Source organism: Tympanuchus pallidicinctus, unplaced genomic scaffold, assembly GCF_026119805.1.
Source record: "Tympanuchus pallidicinctus isolate F22 unplaced genomic scaffold, pur_lepc_1.0 scaffold9, whole genome shotgun sequence".
Taxonomy (NCBI): Eukaryota; Metazoa; Chordata; class Aves; order Galliformes; family Phasianidae; genus Tympanuchus; species Tympanuchus pallidicinctus.
This window is the reverse complement of record NW_026294813.1, coordinates 16,124,173-16,147,062: the sequence shown is the minus strand read 5'-3', so window position 1 is coordinate 16,147,062 and position 22,890 is coordinate 16,124,173. Positions and strand designations below refer to the sequence as shown.

Genomic DNA, 22,890 nt, shown 5'->3' with positions numbered 1-22,890 from the left:
AAAGTTTACAGGATTCAGCCATGCCAGTAATAGTGGCAAAAATGCTGCTGCAGGTTGGTGTCTCATCAAAGTTGCTGGTGTACCGTTTTTGCTGGTGAGCCTACCAGCGCCTCCTCAGCCAGTGCGTGTACAGCTCATATCCAACCCTTCAGGTATCTTTTAGTGTGAACTGATTAGTACTGTACTGGTCTTTGGATGCAGAAAGTACTGTGCAGTGGTCTTGGATGTAGTTCAGTAGTGCCGGGTCTGGGTGTTACAGTCCGCGTGTGACATCGGTCTGACTAATGCATTACACTACCAATAACTACATCTCCTCTTCTTCCCAAGAGGATGAGAGATCTTGTGATCATCAGTAGCTCTTAAGGAAAACTAAATGTAGGAAGGAGGCAAACTGTGCGATTCTAATCCAGAGTGTAGCAGACCTTGCTGCTGGATGCAAAATTAACTATTTCTGGTGTCTCCTAGTTCTGCCGGTCTGTAAGTTACAAGAGATGCTGAAGAAAAAAGTGACTGTCTATGTTAATTCATGTAGCTCTTGGTCTGTCACTTAAGTTGCTGTTAAAGTAGTGACTGTGATTCTTACATGCTTATGTAAGTTGTATTTATTTTTTGCCCATCTCCTTTCCTCTCAGTATGACTTTTCCCTGGAAAAGAAAACAATTGAGTGGGCTGAAGATATCAAAAAAATTCAAGCTGCCCAGAAAGAAGCTGAACGCAAGGCTGAAGAAGCAATAGCAAACTCAAAAGTTGCTCCAGAGGACAACAGAATGGGGTTCCCAGAGGGACCTTGCCCCGAGGCCATGCCTCCACCTATTAACCCCATACTCGCTAGTCTGCAGCACAATAGTATTCTTACCCCTACTCCAGCCAACAGCAGTGCTGTGAAGCAAAAAGTTCTTAGTCCACCTCATCCAAAAGCAGATTTCAACCCAGCTGATTTTGAATGTGAAGAAGACCCATTTGACAAACTGGAATTAAAAACTATTGATGATAAGGAGGAATTAAAAAACATTCTTGAAATTCATGTTGGTACTACTGGGCCAGTTGTTGCCCAACTGTTAGATAACAGCTTGCCCAAAGGAAAGTCTGAGTCTGTGTTACAAGATCAGGAAGTTTTGGCATCCATAGAAAGGGCCGCGTTGGACCTCAAGCCCCTTCACAAACCCAATGGCTTTATCACTTTACCGCAACTGGGAAACTGTGAAAAGATGTCCTTGTCTTCCAAAGTGTCCCTGTCCCCTATCACTTCAGTGAGCAGTATCAAATCCCTGTCCTTTCCTAAACTTGACTCCGATGAGAGTGATCAAAAGTCGTCAAAGCTCATGGGCACTTTTCACAGCGCTAGTTGTCTCCGCAATGGCACTTTTCTCAGCTCTTTGCAGGCCTGTGCTCAGAATAAAGCTAGCGAACTGAATGGACACCACATGGTTGATCTTTCTGCTGTAAACGAGGACAGTGGAATGGAGACATCTACATTATCCTCTTCATCCAGACTGCCGTCCCTGGCTTTGTCGACACTGTGTGCAGAAGAACAAAGCACAGTGACCACGGTAAAATACAGCGGATTAAAACTGTGTGTATGGGGGTGATGCGGAGGTGCAGAGGCATATGTTGATTCTAAAACATTCAGCAGCTTAGTTTTTAAGCTTCTTTTAATGTGAGTCGTACGTAGATAGGACAGATCATATACAGTAGTTCTTCATTAATGTGGGAAGCTCTTTGGTTCAAAGAGTCTTTATGTTGACAGTGTGAATCTCAGACGTACACACAGATTTGTTCACCCCGTTTCCTTCTGACAAAATCTGCTTTAGGTAAACTCATGGAATGTGTTTTCCAAAGAACTTAAGATCTGGACACCAATACCTATGAAGTCTAATGGAAAGTCTGTAGTCAGGTCCTCTAGCTGGCTCTAAAACAGCCTGAGAAATTGGAAGGCTTCTGTCAGATAAGCAGTGCATGAGTGGTTCTGAAGTCTTACTGGCATGCTGTAGGGTTTTTTGTTTTTTTTCCTAACACCATGTGCTCTACAGCAAGTGTCAGTGTTTCAGTTCTTTCATTTCTTTTTCTGGCTCAGGTTAAGGCATTATTGAGAAATACAGTGTTCTGGCAATTAGTGTATTTTTCAGAGCACAGCAGAAGAGGTGTTCACTGATCACAAGCATAATGCAGTAAGCTTTGGCAGAAGTAGCAGTGTGCTTAGCAAGTGCTTACTGCTACAAATCAAATTCTGGGAGGAGATTCTGTCACTGTATGTAGCTCAGGTGAATTCTTGAAGCAGGAGGAGTCTCCAGGGATTAATGGGGAAGAGCACTTACAGCTAGATAGATGGGCCTTAAAATAGCCAAATTCTCACTCCAAGTATTTTAATCTTTATGCTAGAATAAATCGTGATCAAGAGTAGAAGGGTATTCTCTGGAATACTATTAAAAGAAGAAACAAAGAGTAAAAAAAAAATCAAAAGACTTATTAGGAGGAGGAATACAGATCAGAATTTGAAACTTTGTGTTTGGAAGTAACGAAACCAAGAAATTGGTGTGTTGACAGAACTAGTTATTTCTTTCTAAGATTGAACACCCTGAATATACTTGCTTTAAATTTCCTCATTAATAAGGTCTTAGTTGATAGAAAATTACCTGAGTTGCAAGAAATGGAAGTAAATAGAGAAACAAAAATCTCCAGAGTTTGAAAAGGAGAGACAAAAGTCAGAATTGTTGGTTGTGTCAGCTGTTGGTTGCGCTGCTTGGCAGACTGGTTCTGCAGAAATGGAACAGTTGTGCGGCCCTGGTGCAGGTTGGATCCCAGGCTAATGTGGAGGTTGAAGAGAACAGACTGGACATGGGTGGCCTCTCTGCACTGATGTAGTACTGAAGATGTGTAATTTCTGTGCTGTCCGACTGGAACTTCCCAAAGTGGACCGGTTCCATATTGCTTACTTTTCTGCTGCCAGGTGTCACTTAACATCTTATATTTGTGATGAGTGACAGGAAATAGTCCTATAAGGTGGTTTCTTGTAGTCTCCCCCAAGTTTCTGCCTTTGGGACTGTTAGAATGGGACAAATAGAGCCAAGTGGTGGACGAATCCTTATGACTGGGCTGAGGTCAGTGCAGGGCTTTTAGAAATAGGTGTGGGAGACACTGGCTTTAGAAACCAGGTGAGAGCTGAAGTAAGTGCTTAGCTCCTTTTCAACCCAGCAGAAGAGGAAGTACCGGGTTTTGCTGTCAAACATAAGTATCGTTAGCCATTGGGAACTGGACAGTTGGTGAAAACATTAAACTGTTTTTTTTTTTTGTTTGTACGTGACATATAAACTGCAGTGCTTTGAAAGTGGAGAAGATGGGGGGAGGGTGTATGTTTCTCTTAACCCTTGTCAGAGTAAAAAAGAAATATATATATATATATATATATATATATATCAATAGATGTTTCTAGGCACAGACCTTAGAACCCATCAGTGTCACTCAGCAAGCCACTGGGTCAAGAACTGAAGAGGAGTCAGCATGTTACAGAGCTCTGTGAGCTTGTAGCTGCAAATTGTAGCAAGCTTACAATTATTGGAGGAGTGCAGCCTTCTTAGAATGTAATCTACTTATAGAGTGCTGAGAGAACAAACAGTCCTTATAATGGCTGCATCCGAAGCAGCACGGCCAGCGGGGCGAGGGAGGGGATCCTGCCCCTCTGCTCTGCGCTGTGACACCGCACCTGGAGCGCCGCGTCCACAGCTGGAGTGCTCAGCACAGCAGAGACGGGGGCCTGCTGGAGAGCGTCCAGAGGAGGGCCGCACGAATGGTCAGGATGGAGCAGCTCCCTGTGAGGACGGGCTGAGAGCTGGGGCTGTGCAGCCTGGGCAAGAGGAGGCTGAGCGAGAGCTGAGGGCGGCCTGTCTGTGTCTAGTGGGGGCTGTAAGAAAGACAGGGATAGACTCTTCAGTAGGTCTGTTGTGGTGGTAGGGGGAAATGGTTTCAAACTAAAAGAGAGAAGATCTAGGTTGGATATAAGGAAGTTTTTTAAAAGGATGGTAAGGCACTGGCACAGACTGCCCAGTGAGGTGGTGGATTCCTCATCCCTGGAGACACTCAAGGTTGGGCTGGAGGGACTGTGAGCACCTGATGGAGCTGTAGGTGTCCCTGCTCATTGCAGGAGAGTTGGACCTTTAAGGTGACCTTTAAGGATCCCTTGCAACTCAAACAATTCTGTGATCTGTGGCTATTTCATACTACATATGTCTGCATAACTTGTCTAACCCACATACTTGTCATACCTAGTACGGTAGCCACAGTCCCTGATCTTTTCATGAAACCTTTTTCCCAATAGTGGCAATATGTAATTTTCATCACCTTATTTGTATGTTGTCCAACAGGTACACCCAGACAAGGAGATAGAAATCCCTATGGTAAGTTCTGACATCCTTTGTGGTATTTATACAAAGCTACTGACGTGGTTCCTTAAGTAATGTTTCTTTGAATACTGAAAATCTTAGGCAGTGAGTAAACTTAGGATAAGGGAAGCAGTCTTCAATTCCTCCAAGGTAAAGGGACTGCCCGTATCATATGGGTCTTTGCAGTTGCAAAGATTAGTTGTTAGAAATTTTTAGTATATAGCAGGAAATCTGGGTAATGAAATGTTTCTTTGAGAGGAAAGTGTGGTGGGAGTTGAACTGTTCACAGTGCTTGTTTTTGTCTTAATGATGAGTAGCTTCTGAAGGGCACTCTGGAAGACTCCAACTAACTGAATTTTTTTTTTTGTGGGATATCCTGGTTTGGCACAGAAACGGGGAACTAAGGAAATATAAAAGATGACCATCATCTAAGCTTCTGGGATTTCCTTTCTAGGTAACACACCAAAATTTCCCAGTGTCTAAAGTGCCCAACAACACGACCTGCACAAAGCAGTCGGGTGTTCCTTTTCCGGAGTTACAGCAGGCTCTCTCTGCTAGCGAGAGGCAGTGCGTAGAGACAGTTGTCAACATGGGATATTCACCTGAGAATGTCCTGAAAGCCATGAAGAAGAAGGGGCAAAACATAGACCAGGTAAGAGCTTGCACGGGGAAAAAAGAACCTTCAAGTTCTGATTCTGCTGAGACGCAGCCTTGGCTTTGCAAAATGGAGGAGGTGGGAATGCTTTAACAGTGGTTTTGCAGAACTACAGAGAACTTGTCACCTTCTCAGAAAAAGTTTCCAAAACCAAAGATGCCTTTCCCTGGAGGTCTGCTCTTGTGGCTTACTGGAGCCAGAAAAGGCTCTCCAAGGCAGTACTGACCGACTTTCTTTGTGTGCTCTGACTGTGGTGCTTCTTGCCTTGTGTTGCCTGAAACACTTGCTAAAACCGGGTCACACACAGAGCATAAAGCTCAGTGGATTGAAGTGTGGCTCTGGGTCTTGGATCACCTTCAAACAAAGAAACATTTTGAAGCAAGAGGAGTGTGGCTAGACTTTGTGTGCTGGCCTTGTGCTCCCTGTGCATTGTGCGGAACATTACAGAGGAATTCCTCCACCCAAGATAGCTTCTGCTCTGTGTAGGATTTGGCATCTTGTAGATCTGCTTTGCTTGCCCACTGTCTGTGAACTGAGCCGTGTAAGAAGCTGTAGTGCCAAACAGAAGAACGTCCACCTGTAGGGCAGTTTTAGATCCTGCTGTATTTGCATGCTGCTTTCTCTCTTGTTCTTAGTGCTGCCTTTTTCCTACCTGACTTTCTGCCCCTACCTCTCAAAGCTGAGAATGGGTAAGCACAGTGGCAGCAGTTTCTGGAAATGTGAGTAGGGATTTGCAGCTTCTTGACATGTTGAGGCATTCTTAAAAAGCTGAATGCTTCCAGGCTTCATTTCAGCTCTTCAGTTTGAGAGGAAACTAAAAGCTGACTTAGGTTGACAGCTGAACCTACAGTATCACTAAAAATATGTGTAGTATAAAAAGCACAGTTAATCTTAAATTCCTGCCCTTGCTCAGTGATTAGGAAATGGAAGATGAAGAACAAAGAAGGACAGAGGACTTGTTTCCTTTTTCTGAACTCTTACAAGTCATCTGAATACAGAGTAGGGACAGTTTTATCTTGTTCCCTGGGATGGAGTCCTGCTCTGTTCCTCTGGATGTACAGAGAGTGCTGCGAATGTCACTGTGAAATTAGCTTTTCTTTCCCTCAGGTTTTGGATTACCTGTTTGCACACGGACAGCTTTGTGAAAAGGGCTTTGATCCACTTCTTGTTGAAGCGGCTTTGGAGATGCACCAGTGTTCAGAGGAGAAGGTGAGGGCACGTTGTCCTAAACATTAGTCAGAATGCACTGTGAAAGGGAATTCCAACAGTAGTTCCTCTAAAGTGATGAATGTAATTCTAGCTTCATGGTAATGCTGAGCTGCTTTCAGAACTACCTACCAAAGAATATCCAGGTGGTGATGTGCGTTGATGTGTTACAGTTCTTCATTGCTGTATTTACCATTACTTGCATGCATTTTTATGGGAAGATTTTTTTAAAGACACAGGTTATTTTGGTTGCAGTGTTTTGAATAAAGTGTCCTCTTTTGGCAAAGTGCTTGGTTCGGAGACAGTTAATTTCGGAAGTAGCAAATTATTTCCAAAACCCTGCCAGCTTCTCCTGGCTATGAGTTTCCTCTGTTGTATAAATGCATCTGCCTGGCTGCTCAGCTAATTGAGCTAGGTATCTGTCTGAAACAAGCTGGAAAGTACAGTTTCTGTGGGCCTGGTTTATGCTGTGTGTGTACTTTAGAGGCACTGAAGTTACAAGGGCAGGAACAGATAGGTAGCCAGGGCAGAGGATGGGGGAATGGCTTTTCAGTGTATGCCAAGCTGTTGTGTGCAGAGCCATTACAGGAAATCTTAAGAGGTGCTGTCTTGTCCCCACAAATGTTCACAGCTACTTATGAGCTTGTAAACAGAAACAGTATGAAGATAAGAGAAATGACTGTTTATAAAACAGATTTGCTAGAAGCTTAACCCTCCCACTCCTCACCCTCTGCAAATTGGAAATAACTAGTTTCCTGATTGTTCATTTTAGTGTGTTTTTCCCCTCTGGAGTGGAGGCAATGCAGGTAGCAGAATGTTCATAGGAGTTTAAGTTGTTTTGCTACTTGTCACTATTTTTCAGAGCTCAGTTAGGATTTGTTTGATGTTGGTAGCTTAGCACACTGTGTTAAAAGGACTCTGGTAATATCCCAGTTTTACCCTGGATTTGGAAGAGCCATTTGATAGCAAAGGCTGTTTTATCATTGTGAAGTCAGAATAGCTTGAAAAAATTGCAGTAGCAGTGGGAGTTGCTGGATGAAGAACAGGGAAACATTGATCTGGGTGTCTGAATTGGGTCAGGCTGATGAGTTTGTTTACTAAGAGGCACACTCCCACAGATTAAGCCTTGGTACCTGTGTTGAAGAAGACTTGGAAATTCAGAACTGCAAATGTTGGAAATTGAAAATGAGGCTCAGTGGTTTGCTGCATAGAGAGACAGAGCTCTGCCAGGCTGGATGGACTGGGTAACATGGTATAGTGGGAGTCATCCCTGCCCATAGCTGGGAGTTGGAACTGGGTGGTCCCAGAGGTCTTGTCCAGCCCAAACCACTCTGTGATTCTGTGACCGTCATGGGAGTAGACTTTTCTTCCAATTGAACTTGTAGGGCTGTACTTAGGGAGTGGGACCTGACCCGATGGAGTGTCTGCTTGCTGTTGACTGTCTTTGTGCTAAATTCCAGATCTGACAAAGACTGAGCACTGATCCTCTGTTTTTCTTGCAAATAATTGTCTGTCTCTTTCAGATCACAGAACTTCTCCAACTTATGAGTCAATTTAAAGAAATGGGCTTTGAACTAAAGGACATTAAGGAGGTCTTATTATTACATAACAATGACCAGCAGAATGCTTTGGAAGATCTAATGGCCCGTGCAGAAGCCAGCTGAAGCACATTCCTGAGTTCTTGGCGTGCAATGGAACAGCCCCACCACCTTCACGTTCAGTGTGACTTGCTCTCAGCAAGGAGTCCAGTTTTTTGCATACATGGGAAAGTGAATGAGCAAGCCTGCCTGCGTGCATCACTCCAGCATTTCTCTTTTCACTGGGAGCCAACTTTCTTTCTTAAATTAAATTTTTGAAGTGTCCTTTCCTAAGTTTCCTTTTTCCAGCTTGGCCACGGAGATTTTAGACTGCCCAGCTGCTCTACTGGAATTGTACATAGTCAGAGACAGGAGTGGTCCTCCTCACTGTTGCACTGGAGTTGGACAGGGGATTACTAAATTTGTTCTGAAACATATAATGCTTTGGTTCTTTGAAGCTGCTTTCTTGGTGTCTGCTTGTACTGAATTACTTGACTGTGTCACAGTCCAGATTATCTGGTTAAATCTGACCGTTAGTGCAATGGAGTTTTATTTTTTGATTGAGAGTTAGTCTGTAACTTAGTGAAACACTGGTTTGGAAACTGTCGCCATGCATAAAGAGAGAAGCTGTTCCTCTTGTTTCTTCTTTGACTCATGCATCCAACACTTCTGCAGACGTAAGTGTCCTATGCCAAGTGGTTATAAGTTCTCTTGAAATATAACCCAGACCTGCAATTTGTGGTGGTTCTTGAACCTGAAGGCAGAGAGCTGGGGCTCAGTATTCTTAATCCCCCTGGCTTGTACGATGTTTAAGAAAATGCTCTGCTAGGAAATCAGTTATCTTTTGTTCTAAATAATATTCAGTGTGATGCAGGAGGTTTCTTTCAAGCACTTTCTTTAAAATAAACATACTTGCTGCGTTAGTTCCATTTTTCACACTGCTGTAGAATTACATAGTAACACCTAGTACTAGAAATCAGGTAGTCATAGAATCATAAGATAAGAATTGGAAGGGACCTCTGGAGATAGAGTAACTGCTTGCTGAAGCAGGTTCCCTCCAGTAACTTGCATGGGAATATGTCCAGGTGGGTTTTGAAATCTCCAGAGAAGGAGACTCCACCTCTCTGTGCAGCCTATCCCAGTGCTCTTGCTTACTCTTACATACTCTTAAATAAACCCTTGTGGAATCTATCCAAAAACAAAATGTCCATTTCCTCAGAAAAACGTGGAAGCATAGAAAGCATGTTTTGAAGGGGCTTCTCCTGCACTAGCTGTTTAATAAGCAAGAAAAAATTCTATCACTTCTGTTCTTACTCAGTTTTCCAGAAGGCAAATCCTTTCAATGAGCATCAGAGTAACTTGCAAGAAGCTGAAGTTCCAGAGATACAAGCATCAGCTCTGCACTTTATCCTGGAGTTCCAGTGCTGCCTCTTATTTCAGTCCAGTCAGATGATGTCAGGAGCACTGCCTCTGCTGCTGGTTTTAACTTCTCTCTTGTTCCTTCTGGAGGACCTGCTGGAAGAGCTAATGTGCATACTGCTCTTGAGGTGACTGGTTGGTGTTGATGTTGCCAACCATGTTGCTTGCTAAAGTTGATGCGAGATTATCTAAAAACACAGGAGGATAACACTGAATCATCTGGGACTGGTGGAAAGAAATCCAACCTTACCACATCTGAGGAAATGCTGAATATTGGAATGGCATGGGATAGTCTGTTAACAGCTGAGGAATTACAGCAGTGTCAACTCTGACAGATGATGGCTGATGCACAAGAACCCTCTTGGTTGGGCTTCTTGTGTTTCCAACAAGAGTATGTGCGTCATTTTGGCAGAAGGATCTTCTCAATTTCATCCAAAGAGTTTTTAGTTGTTCTCCTTGTTTTCCTCATTGCCCCCCCTCTTGAAACATGGTTTTCTAACAGCACTGGATTTTTCTGTTTTGGTGCACTGTGGACTTCAGATTATCACATCACCTTTTTTAGGCCTTGTGGAACCATCTTGGTGTTTAATCCTGAACATTCATCAAGGATTTCCACGAAAAGCCCATCTACTATTAGGCTCTCATAAGATGCCTTTTTGTTCCAGATGGAATGGATCCAGGTGGGCAGCTTATCGAATCATTCGTTTGAAGATGAAGAGTAGCATCAAAACATTGCAGCTGTGTGTGATCAACAGCCTGGCATGGGATTGTCAGTCTCATTTTTCACAGAGGGCACATCAGAGATAATTGTAGACTGGCAGTTTCACTGTTGGGATCCGTACTTAGTTTTTCTCTAATTAGTGCTCTAGAATTATAAGGGTTCTGGATATCTTTCACTTTTAACCTCTGCAAAAGCATAGCTGTAGTGAGCAGACAAATGAGAAACACAGACATGGAGTAATTCTTTCCAATTTCAGAAGCCCAGGAAATAGAAAGCTATTCTGGCACTGCAGATGACAGCCTAATTGGAGATGTTGTATTCAAGGGGCATCCAGATTCCTTCTGTTTAATTCCGTTTGGTGGTTGTGGAGTGTATTCAGCAATGGAAACAGCTTCCTCTTTACTTCAATGCACAAACTGTTAGGGCAGTTATCTTCTTGAGGGCAGTTTGTTTCTGCTTGGCATAGTCTTAGCTGAACTTGGACTTTTTAATCTCTTTTGTCCCCCTGGCAAGAAGACCCTGCAAACACAGATTTTTTCTGACCTGCTGAGATGTAAAGGAAAGAGGGGAAAAAAACTTATCTTGGAACCTCTGAATACTGCTCTGTACTAAACTTACAGGCTTATTGAGTAGTAGTACATCAAGCACATTCAAAAAAGGCAGGTTTTTCAGCTGGATGTCGGGATGGATGGGTGGGATGGAAGGGGATGGCTCTGCATCTCAAAGTGAGCGTTAGTGTCTTGCAGGAGCACAAAAGTGCCAGACAAAGGAAAGTGAGATGTGACCAAAGTAGAAGGCAGTATGTGAATCGCAGCAGTATCCCGCCCAGGCTCTATGGGTGAGGGACATCCACATGAAAAACAGCAGGCTTTATAGCTGATAAATCCAGAGGTCCTTTGATTGTCCATGGTACCTACATCTGTAGAGTTCATAGAATCATAAGGATTGGAAGGAACCTCTGGAGGTCATCTGGTCCTGCCCCCTGCTAAAGCAGGTTCCCTAAGTAGATTGCACAGGCAAGTGTTCATATAGGTCTTGAGTATCTGCAGAGGAGGAGACACCACAACTTCTCTGGCAGCCCGTTCCAGTGCTCCATTACCCTCGCAGTAAGAAAGTTCTTTCGCATGTTGGTATGTATGAAACTTCCTGTGTTCCTGTTCAGTCTCATTGCCCCTTTTCCTGTCACTGGGAACCACCAAAAAGAGCCTGCTCCCATCCACTTGACACCTGCTCATAGATATTTATAAGCATTGATCCCCCCCTCAGTCTTCTCCAGGCTGAACAGCCCCAGCTCTCAGCTTTTCCTCATACAGGAGATTTTCCTCATACAGGAGATGCTCCTATCCACAGCCATCCCTGTGGCCCTCCACTGGACTCTCTGGATAGTTCCCTGTCTTGAACAGGGCACAGTTCTCTAGGTGTTGCCTAACCAGGACAGAAAGGAGGAGGATCACCTCCCTCAACCTGCTGGCCACACTTTTTAATGCACCCCAGAATACCATTGGCCTTCTTGGCTACGGGGGCGCACTGCTGGATCATGGCCTACCTGTCATCCACCAGGTCCTTCTCTGCAGAGCTCCTCTCCAGCAGGTCTCCTAGCCTGTACTGATGCAGGTTAGTCCTCACCAGGTGTAGGACCTACTCTCGCTCTTGTTGAATCTCATCAGGTTCCTCTCCGCCCAACTCCCAGCCTGTCCAGGTCTCTCTGAATTGCAGCACAGCCTTCAGACATGTCAGCCGCTCCTCCTGGCTTTATATCATCAGCAGATTTGCTGAGGGTGGACTCCATCCCTTCGTGCAGGCTACTGATGAAGATGTTGAACAGGACTGGAATGAGCACCAGTTCCTGGGGAGCACCAGCAGGTCCTGGAGTTTTATTTGAACTGCTGGGCTGCAGCTGCTCTTCAGTAAGTGCAGAGCCCTCATCAGGAGGTCATCTTGGTCTGCTTTTATTATGCCCAACAGAGCCCAACAACTCTTGTAGTTCAGAAATATAGGAACTTTATATAGTATTCTGCAGCTCCTTGAAATCTGCAATCTTCTATGCACTGATAGCACCAAGTATCATGCTGTGCATTGTTCAAGTTCTAAATGCGTAAAATATCAGCAGTTATTGAGGCATCGTTAATTTGCTGATTCTGCAGAAGAATAATTAATAAAACCCTCAGATATGACTCCCAGCGTCATGGTTCCCATCGCTCATGCTCTTTGACTTCAGCTGATGAAGAACTTGCTGGATATTACAAGCCCTGGGCCTGCTTTCTCCTCTAGGCATGCATGGATGTGGTCTGCTTTGGGCAGAGCTACCAGAGGTCTCCAGAGAGGTGGATGCAGAGGTAGAAGGTGCTTCTTTTTTCTGTGGCTTATTTTTGTTCTATTTAAGACAAAAACAAAAACAAACAAAAAAAAAAAACAAAAAAAACAAACAACAAAAAAAAAAAAAAACCAACCAAACAAAAAAAACACACACAAAAAAACAAAAAACAAGAAGCTTGGGGATCAAAACTCATGTTAGAACATGGAGCTGGGAGAATTGGACTCTGGGAAGGGAAGACAGCCCAGCTCCTTACCTCAATTCATGTTTTTCAATAGTAAGTTTTTTAGTTCGTCAGGACTCTGAAGGGGATTGCATTGATTTCCATTATTTTATTAAAATACATCCAAAACATCTCATCTGGTGTCAGTGTTAGCTCCTGGAATTCTCCTATGAGGTGCACGACATTAATTACCTTTATTTAAAACAGAATGATGTTAAAATGTAGCTGGCAAGCATCCAGGAGATCTGGGGATAGATGGTGAGCAGGACTAGGGCAGGCTTCCAATGGACTGTATGCTGTAACACTGAGCCTCACCTCGCCAGCTTCCAGTGATGGGACTAAGGTCAAAACTTGTGTAAGAAAGGCATTCCAGCCTGTAAGGCAACAATTAATTTCTGGTTTGGAGCTGGCCCTCTGGGTTCAGGTAAAGTAGGTGCCCAGCTCTGCTTCCCTGATGCAAAATAGGAGTTTGAAACATGAAAATAGGGTTCCTGATAAGTGAGAAAAGCTGGAAAGTAGAAAAAAGAAGTGTTTACCGTTACTGCTATGAGCAGTTTGTTGTGTTGCTTGTTTAGCTTCTCACACCTAATTCTGAACAGGTTCCTGTCTGGCAGTAGACAGTCCTGAACAGGCAAGAACCGTTGCCAGTGAAGAAGCAAAGTATTTAGATCAAACCTCTGAATAAAGTCATCTTTCTAGTTAACGTGTGTTAAGTTCTTTTCACAGTTGCTGGAACCACGCTGTAATAACCTCTTTGCTTATAGAGGTTGTTTTTAAAAGTGAGAATGGAGGTATCAATCCGTGGTAGTGAAAGATGGAAAGTGATACTTACGAAGCCCTTGTTACTTACAAAGTCTCTTGTTATCCAAGAGGAATGCCAGTGGGTGTTTTCCCTGCAGCGTTGCTCTTGCATCTGTAGTGAGTTTTCTGGATTTTGCATCATGGGGTGGCTGAAGCTGGGAGTGTGTTCTTGAGATGGCTGATGGGGAATGAAGCCATGGAGTGGTGGGGATCAACCAAGTGCGGTAGGGGAAAGGTGCTTCTAAAGAAATGGCATAATGTGATGAGATTTGGATGTCTTGGGCACCGTGCATCATTAGTTACTCTGGTACTGTTATGAACAAAGCTCGGTGTGGAAGTGTTGGGTTGAGGCTGGGTCTCTGAGATCAGCAGATTGATTCACATGCCTGGTAAATGGCTTTCGGTGTTGTAACTTTGTCAGAGGTTGTTCTGCCTTTTGTGCTAGCTGCTGCTGAATACTGAGATCTGTCTGTCACGATGAGAAGTGTGCAGGCAAAGTCCAAGCTGCAGCCTGTGCTTGGAGCCAGAGCCCTAGTGCTGCCTGCCGGCGCCTGGCTGGCGCTGCTGGAGCTGACCGTGCCCCACGAGCTGTCCTTGTGCTGTCGTAGGCGAGTTGGTTCCTGGTTCTGATGTGGGTTTTCTGTGACACCTGGCTGGGCAGCTCTCCTTGCCCTCCGCCAGCTGGGCAGGCAGCTCGCTTCTGCTGAGATGATCTTTTACAATCAAACATTTTTACAGTCATTTGGATCATGTCTACTTTAGAAATTTTACCAGAGTTCTGTAGTAAACTGAATTTTATTTTAAATGATGTAAATTATTCAAATAAAATATCAAGCATCTGCATAGCATTAATAGTCTTTCTTTTACTTGCATACAAAAGTGATTCTGCCTTACTCAGTATTTATTGGATTGTATGCAGTCAGGCTCTCAAAATCTTAGCAAAAAACACACAACCTGCTGTAACAAAAATCATATACATTCTTCAAGTTGAAATGAAAACCATTCATATCAGGTGTCAGTGCAGTATCAAACAGCTGGAGGGGGTGACACTGGCACTGGTAGCACACTCACATGGGTTAAAGCAGCATCCAAGTAATAACCTGAGGGCAGAGAGGAGAACGGTACCATTTTCTGTAACTGCTCCTGTCGTTTCTTTTGCAAACTGCGAGCCCAGTTTTGGTGTCTCACAGGCATGCAGCACTTCAAGCATGGCAGCAGCCCTGTTATTGCTGAAGAGAAGTGAGTTTTTGCAGTTAGGGTTGCTTTTTTAATTTTTAATTTTAGCAGAGTCTCACGTCCAGCAGGGAATACAAACTGTGAATAGACTGCACCTGGTTCAATATAATTGTTAATCTCATGGATTACGTAGATGGCTTCAGTTTTAAAAAGACTTTTAATTGCTACATATTTTTATAGCATTCCTGGCTGTTTCTGCATTGAACAAGTAGTTCCTGTTCTGAGGACTTATACTGGTGCTCAGATTTGCCAGACTTGCTTGTTTTCCAGAGTAGACCTGCTGCACAGGTGGCTCAGTTTTAATAACGAAGAAAATGCCACTTTTCTTTCACTTGTGGGAATTTTTCCCACTCCTCTGTCTTGTTACAACCACCTCTGAAAATACTGAGGTTAGGACGTGCCACATCATGCTGTGTGAATGGCTCTTATGTGTCGCGTTATGAATGCCCAGCTTGGCTAAGAGTCTGAACAAGTTTTTGCTGAGTTGGTCTTTAAAAAGCAGTTCCCTACTGGGTTAAAGTACACTTAATTGATCCTCATGTCCCAAGTGCCAAAGTACATGGAGGGAAAGTTTTCCCCCCTCTACCAGCTAGCATTACATTGCTGCAGGACCTCTCATTTTCTTCTGACCTGTGACACATCCTGCATTCCCACATTCCTCTTCAAACTTACTTGCAAAAGTAAGGCGGCTCTGTGACGGCCTCATTTTGTGTGTTTGCTGAGAACAGTGGGAACTACTGTAATTGCTTGCATCTGTTTTTACTTTCAGAAGGTGTAAGGACTGCCTAGCTGCCTTGTGTTCTCCTTACCTTATGTATGGGGAAGCCCTGTCTCCAGGAGGACATGAGATACTGAGACTGAAGAATCTTGCTCCTGAATGCCTCATTTCTCTGAGGAAAGAAGGCATCCTAAAACAGGACTGGGAGACCTCATTTCAGGTGTGATATGCTGGTAGCCTAAGACCTAAGATATTGGAACCATCCTGAAGGCCAACATCAACTCAGGCCCTGCAGGGGCTCCATTTTCTGCTCCACACAGCATTCTCACTCGCAAGATGGAGACTCTTCCATGCATACACCATAATCCCAATAGATCAGGGCACTAATGTAAGACCTTCTTCCTCAATTACAGTTGTAATCCTTCCCCTCCACTTCTGCTACCCAGTGCTTTGCTGTGTGATGTTCCTGGGAATGCTTGCACCAAATATGCAATCCAGATAACTGCGTAACTGCTATTGCTGTAGCTGTTGCTCTGCAACTCCCAGGCTCCTCTGGGTAGCTGCAGAAGCAAGCAGCAACATTCACAGCTGGTCAGAGAGCAGTTTTCCTAACCATTGGCATTTATGCACTGAGCAAACTTTGATCTATTACAGGCATAACTGAGGAAACACTGAGGTGGCCAATTATGCTGTGGCAGCCCAAATTTTGGAATGAGAGCGCTTGCACATTCTTGTTTACACTTGCACATTTCAAGGTCACTTGTGGCTTCAGCAAGAGGGGTTGTGTGACTCAACCATAATGCACACGTGGCAGCAGGGATCCTGCAGGGTTACAACTGTTTGTTTGGTTGTTCTTGACTAAAACATCAGCTTCGTGCCCCAACAGCACTGTTAGCCTCTTAAATCCCACCACCTATAACTGGACTCTTCTGATGTGAAAAATCAACTGTCAACCCAGACCATGCACACTCTGGCTGAGCTGTCATGCAGAGATCAGACAGCATGCAGACAGTAAGCTTTGGATCCTTACTGTTAGCACCAGTGTGAAATTCAAATGCTTAGTAACGTGCTAGATGACCTACAGGATGAAGTCCCATGTACATAAGCCTTCTACTTGACCAATTGTTGGCTCTGACTTAAGTGACTTCTAGAAGTTATGGAGCATTAGTCCCAAGCAAAGAACAAATGCTCAAATAGTCATTCTTCTGAAGGGACCGGTACATCTTGCCCTGCCTTGATTTTCATTTAATTTTGGACTTGTTCCTTTGGTATCCTTTAACAGTGCCTTCTCTCTGTTTCCTCACTTCTGTTTGCACGTACTTTTCTGGATAGCTTTTGAACATTTCTACTTGTACCTTGCTTCAAAATGCTGTGTGTTTTTTTCCTTTCTCTCCAATTTTCATGGCCGAATAGAAGTGCCTCTTACACAAGAAGCTCTGAATACTGTGTACAGGACTGCCAGCTGCTTGGTGAGATATTTACAGGCTGCTGAGCGTCACATATAGGAATGGTGCAGCTCATTGTGGGGTGTTAAAGAAATAGAATCCTTGTGGTAGTCAAGCCAAGTAGTCACCTTTCATTTACTGAGAATTTTCTCCAACCTTATCTAAATTGCACACCAATCACAAACATCAAACTAAAAGCAATCCCCTACCCAGCTACACCCTGCAGCACCAGCTGCAGTGAAACACTGGCTGGGTCCAAAACTGTTCTGGTGCTGTTCTTGTGCATATGTAAGAAAGGAAGGTCTAAACCGGTGGAGACGTTTGCAGAGATGTGTCAGGACGAGTAGAATCAGATAAATAGATCTGAAGCTGAGCTCTCATGGTTTGGATACACTTTGACTTCAGTACCAAGATTTCATCTAGCTTAACGATGAAATTCTGAAAATCCTGGGAAAGAAGGCAAAAAGAAAATTAGAGAACAAGAGTAGCAACAGGTTGTAGCATATTTTTGGTATTGTTTTCCATTCTGCAGTGGAATGCATTTAATCAGTTTTTCCTTCTTGATGTCCTGACTCTTGTAAACAGCAGAACTCAATGCCTCTACATACTGAATAGCAACCTGCCATACAGTAGGATAAAATGTGATATGAAACTAATTAAAACTGAAATGGATGCAGTTATTTTTAAGTAGGGCTTGCATTAATAAGGGAGCACTCAGAGCAGAATTTGGTGCCCTTGTTGACTGGTCAGTATCTAAGAAGTTGGGAAGTGTCAGGATCCTCAGGGCTAGGGACTACAGCTACTGCCACACAAAAATTAGTAATTTTCAGCCTTGTTTAGCAGCATCCCAGCTATCAGGTGCACTCTATGTCTTACCCACTATCTTGTCCTCTGTCCTGCAGGGACACTGAGACTGTAATGAAGACTAGCCCAGCTGTCCCAGCTTATGTTTCATAAGCACTTTAAACACCATATGGTTCAGTACATGGCTGGTCTTGGCAGGAATCTCTCCTGTGGATGTAAGTTTCATGGCTGGAAAAGTTGCAGCCATCTGTAAATGGAAGGATATAAACTGGTGTGGAAGTCCAAGCTTATTTCATTGCTCAAAGAAAGGTCATGCTGTGAATTATGTCCAGTAGTGTCAAGTTATTCATCTATTGCTGGAAGGCCTGGCAAGACTGTCATAATTCTGCTAGTTAGAAAATGGTCCTTGCTACAAGGGGCAAAGAAATGTCAGGCTATGGAGCTGGCTAGTCTCCAACTGCCTGGGATCAACTGGCCCAACAATTACCAAGAAAAATCTCAAAATGCAGCTGTGAGAATGAAAAAAAGGTTGCCTTTTATCACTGCATTTTCTGCCACAAAATTAATGCACTTAATTGCTCTTGTGCTGCTTTGTAAACTTTCATGTGTTATCTGGGAATGCATCACATGCAGCTGGAAATCACAGCATATAAACCACATGATGGCTCCATTCCAAATTCCCTCAGGGTAAAGTCCCTGTAGCTACACTACAAATCTGAACTGTGAAAGCAATTAAAAGTCATTTTGGTAATGTAATACAGTAATGGAATTTGGCTTTATTGATAAGACAAAGGATTGGGAAGGGCAGGAAGTTCTCACTGAAAAATGTTAATTACTGAGGTGAGAGAAGAGGCTTGCCACAGTGCTGTGACACACATCTACTAGGAGGCAGGAGAAACTGAGAATGGGAATTGCACGGCTGGTAGTGCAGGCGTTGGTCCTGAGCTTTAGCCTTTACTAGTGTGATGGTAAGCAGATAAGCCAAAGAACATTTGAGTGACAAAAACTCGTGAAGGCCTAAGACACAGCAGTTACTGACTCAATGAGTTAGCTAGCACTCAGGTTGAGTGGGGTTCGGGGTGGCATATCTGCAGTGTGATAAGCAGGGGGATCTCAGAAGGAAGGCACTGTGGCACCCACTATACCACCAACTGTGGCATCCTATCTCATGTTCTATGGGTGTACTGTTTTCTGCAGAATTGATTTACTTGGTTCAGCCTGCGAGGAGGAAAATCTTGGCCTGGAAAGCTGCCCTGTTTGGTGCAGTCCGGTACCAAGGTCACAAAATAAGGTGAAGTTGTCTTATCAGAAAAAAGCAGTTCAGAGTTGGACCATCAGCTCCCTTCTCCCGCAGCAACCAGGCAGTGTGGGAACTAGCAAAGCCATGCTGGGTACTAAAATGGTGCAGGCTCTGTTAGGACTCGGGGAGGCACCAGAGAATGAGGAGAAAATCACAAGACATGTCACTTCATTAATTCAGGTTAACGATCTTCCGAATCAATTATGCAGGCTCAATGGGCAGTGAAATCTTCATCTAAAACACTTACCGTTCCTGACATCTGATTTATCAAGTGTTCTTCCTTGAAGCACAAGGATGCCATTTCATCCAGCTGCTGCCGATGGGCCTGAATCATAGCCTGTCTGATTAACAGAGAATTATCCTTGGTTACGCAGCCCGCTGCACTACCTTTAATTGCTATTAGGCACCAATAAAGGTCTAAGAAGGAGGGATGCCCCATTGGAAGCCCCTCTGTCCTGTGGTCCCTGGCATTGAGGCATTGCACACCAGTGCTCCTTGAAGTGGACTGCACTTTTTGGGTAAAGAAGACCTTGATGACCAAGGGTTTGCTCTGGGAGAAGTGACTGCAGACTGCTGGCAGAGCAGCACATACTACTTTTTACCATGCAGAAATGTAGGAGCAAAAACATATATATATATGCTAAGACTGAGAGCTGGTAAGTCACTCTGGTGAAAATAGGCAGGCACAGTGGGAAGGTAGTGCTGCTATTCCCTCTTCTCAGTAAGTTTCTCTGGCCAACAATAAATTTTCTGCAATGTGAATGCTGACAGTGGCAGCCCTATATCTAAAGCTTCAGTGACCAGCTAGTTGCTTTTGCTGTTTTTCTTTCCATGGTGATGCAACAGCTATCACCTGCTTTTTAATGGGAGATTTTGATGTATTTTAGGTACTTAATAGCTTACAGAAAGCCAATCCATTACTGAGAATTTCAGCTTATGTTATAGTATTAGTTCTTCCAACATTATCCTCCGAAACTTTAATAAAATAATTGGCTTCCTGTGAGATTTTAAAATATCACTAAATAAAAGGCAATTATATATATTTATATAAGATAATGAGCATAAATTAACATTAATTTTATTAAATAATTATTTCAGTGATTGATTTTCTATCTGTTTTTAAGAAGCATTATATACAAATAAAGGTAAATGTACCACAAGCCTAGAACTTACGTGCTTCATAGTAAACATTAGTGATAAGCAAGACTTACTGTGCCTTTTCTAGGACCTCCTTGTGCAGTTTTCCCACTTCTGATACAGCACTTGGAGAGCCTGTGTTGCTGTTCGATGGGCTGTCTGCATTTGCTAATGGCTTAGTAACTTTGGTTGCAGATCTTGGATCTAGAGCAAAAGTTTCTTGGGTAAAAATAGTTTGCACCGATTTGCTCTTAAGCAACCCTATTTCCTCACTGCTGAATGATGACTTAGCTGAGTCTTCAGAACAAGTCAAGTCCTCATTTCTCAGTCCTGACGTGGGCTGCAAGAGGCCGCATTCTTGAGAGGGGGACTGGACTGCATAATCTGTATTGCCCCCTGTTAGGAAGCACGATGCACCTGAAAAATAGCTCTTCTCAGTTAGCTCAGTGTTTATTTTCTGAGACTTAACATTTGGTCTTTGACTTGAGTCAGATTTTCCTGAACTACCAGTGTTCTCATTAACATCAACATCACACTGTCTGCCATCTGAGTATTCTTTGCACTTTTTGCTATGGAGAAACAAAGCACTCTCTCTCTCTTCCCTGGCTTCTGTGGATTCAGCTGTGGATGTTTCTGTCAGGTCATTTCCAACAACAAAACTGTGAAGAACTCCTTGATTTGATGAACCTGAGGCCTGATGGCAGCAGCACGGCTTCACACCAGAGCAGGTGGGTGAGAGCCACTTGTCCCCTGCTTGTGGGGAATGCTGCAGGATGCAGTGTCTCGCACCACGACGTGCTTGCTCCCTCAGTTCCAGCATGCTGTCTGTTAGAGCTCTGTTCCTTGTGCACTGCCAGGTCTCCTCCTCAAACCTTATCTGGGAACTGTGCACTTTCCTGCCCAACATCTGTTTCACATGAGGAGGCTTTACTCGTTTAGAAGAAACATTCTCTGTATCAGTTCCTTCCTCATAGTCAAGAAGAGATGGAACAAGAGGGGCCATTAGCTCAGAACTGAATTCTGAGGAACAACTGGAAGATCTGCAATGGTTAACATCATTCTTTCGACTTTTCCACTTAATATCTCCTGTAACATCCTGTCCATCCAAAGTGGATTCCTCTTTCTCCTGCTGGAGAAGAATCTGTTTGCGTTCTGGAGCTACCAATTTCAATATAGGAGAAACGTATGGGTTTGAAAGACCCTTTTCTGGAGTCGAGGTATCTTCGGTGGAGTAAGACAGACATCCGAGTTTGGATTTGTACTGCTTATGATCTGCTAGGAAGTCTTTGCTTTTATTCCAGTTACAAGCAGGATCGTCTTGTAAGCAGTAAGGTTTCTCTGCAGTGTTGCTCGAAGACAGCCCAACAGCTAAGTCATAGCTCCAGTCAGATGGAGTTTTGCTGCAGCCTGCATTCTTAATGGATTCCTCCATCTTTGGTCTGCCCTCACTAGAATCCCAGCTGTCATCTATTTCATTTTCTTGTGTGGGTATTGCATACTTAAAAAATAAGTCCTGTCGCTTTTGGCCTTTTTGCTCTTCCTCAGTTCCTTGTTCTCTTTGATGGAGGAAAAAAGAATGCTGACTGCACTTGTTGCTGTTTCTTCTTTTTACATTCTTTTGACTGCAGACAGGTGAGAAAGAATCTTCACTGAAATCACTGTCATCGAGATCTTCCAGCTGCATCTCCTCTTTGCACTGTGCTTCAGTGGCAGTAGGACTTAGCTCCTGCTTCACTTGAATCTCCTGGGGCTTGTATTGTGTCAAAAACCTCTCAAGAGGTTGGTAGCTCTGTTTTTGCTGTAGAATAGGTGGCTGCTGAAATTGCTGGTGATAGAGGCGTAAATGCTCCTCCCTTTCTTTCTGAAATGGAGGCAGATTTGTCCACGCTTCAACATACTGTTTAGCAAAGGTGTGCCCCCATTCTTGCCTGCTGTCAGAAGGCAGATTTCCATCTCCAAGGGAAAAATCATCTCTAGAAGCAAACTGTTTCTGCACAGGTTGCACAGTCTGGACTTTTAGGCACTGGGCAGGTGCTTTGTCTTGCATGTATCTGTCTCTTTGGAGACTTTCTTTTGTTTCTGCTGTGGCAGCATTTTTGATGATAAAATCCTTCGCAACGTGGCTTTTCTCAGAGCAAGAAGACAGATCATCAGTTTTCTTCTTCAACTGATGTCCTAACCGTAGGACTCCCTTAATTGGACTACTGTGATGGAACCACAGTGAGCCAGAATTTCCTTTGTAGACATGTCCTTTGCTGACTCCCTTGGGTGTAGAGGTCAAAGGGCCACTAAGTGGCTGGAGTGCTGGAGGGCAAATCTTCGTTTTTGTAGCACCTGAAGAATGGTGGAAGCCTAGCTTCACTTTCTTTGGAGAGCTTTTTTCTCCAGGTGGCAAAGAGGGAGAGTTTTGGACTCGTTTTGGAGATACGTTTCCAGCTGTCCGACGTCTGTTTGTGACAGGTGTAGAACATTTAATCCCCTTCTTCAACTCTTTGACCCTGTAAATGAAGTTTGCTTTAGAAGCTGTCATGCTTTTAGATAAGTGTCATGAGAACAAACAAATGCTTTCACATATTAAAGCTAAATACTGTCATGATTTCTGTTTTAATTATCTGCGATTGAGGCAGGCATCAAAGAAATACTAATTTTCCTACAAAAATTCCTAAACAGGATAAGCCTGTAGCAGTACTTTGAAGTGCTTCCTTGAATAGTGTGTAAGAGTTGGACTTCAGTCAGCAATCCTAGGTATGTGTACAGACTGGAAGAAGAATCAACTGAAAGCATCCCTATGGAGAAGGACTTGGGGGTCCTGATGGACAAAGAGCTGGACATGAGCCAGCTGCATCAAACTAAGGGTGGCAGCAGGAAGAGGGAGAGGGGACTGTTTTACCTCAGCTCTGCCACTGCGAGGCCCCATTTGCAGTACTGTATAAGTCTGGGGACCCCAGCACAGGAGGG

At 43.8% G+C, this 22,890-nt stretch overlaps 2 protein-coding genes and 1 pseudogene across 5 annotated transcripts in view; 1 reads left to right on the top strand and 2 right to left on the bottom strand.

The window, feature by feature from the left end:
- Window positions 1-8,737, top strand: part of UBAP1 (ubiquitin associated protein 1) — a 30,252-nt gene extending 21,515 nt beyond the window's left edge. For all 3 annotated transcript variants that reach the window (XM_052670660.1, XM_052670659.1, XM_052670661.1), the window contains exons 4-8: window positions 633-1,550; window positions 4,359-4,391; window positions 4,831-5,028; window positions 6,139-6,240; window positions 7,761-8,737. In XM_052670660.1, coding sequence (XP_052526620.1) covers window positions 633-1,550; window positions 4,359-4,391; window positions 4,831-5,028; window positions 6,139-6,240; window positions 7,761-7,901 — 1,392 coding nt within the window. In that variant the 3' untranslated portion in view covers window positions 7,902-8,737. The remainder of the gene's footprint in view (window positions 1-632; window positions 1,551-4,358; window positions 4,392-4,830; window positions 5,029-6,138; window positions 6,241-7,760) is intronic.
- A 1,008-nt stretch (window positions 8,738-9,745) lies between these two features.
- LOC128074297 (E3 SUMO-protein ligase PIAS2-like) lies at window positions 9,746-11,080 on the bottom strand (annotated as a pseudogene).
- Window positions 11,081-14,068: 2,988 nt separating this feature from the next.
- Window positions 14,069-22,890, bottom strand: part of KIF24 (kinesin family member 24) — a 32,132-nt gene continuing 23,310 nt past the window's right edge. For both annotated transcript variants that reach the window (XM_052670637.1, XM_052670638.1), the window contains 3 exons: window positions 20,007-22,430; window positions 19,043-19,136; window positions 14,069-17,138 (listed from right to left, as the gene is read on the bottom strand). In XM_052670637.1, the coding sequence (XP_052526597.1) occupies window positions 16,995-17,138; window positions 19,043-19,136; window positions 20,007-22,430 (2,662 nt within the window). In that variant the 3' untranslated portion in view covers window positions 14,069-16,994. The remainder of the gene's footprint in view (window positions 17,139-19,042; window positions 19,137-20,006; window positions 22,431-22,890) is intronic.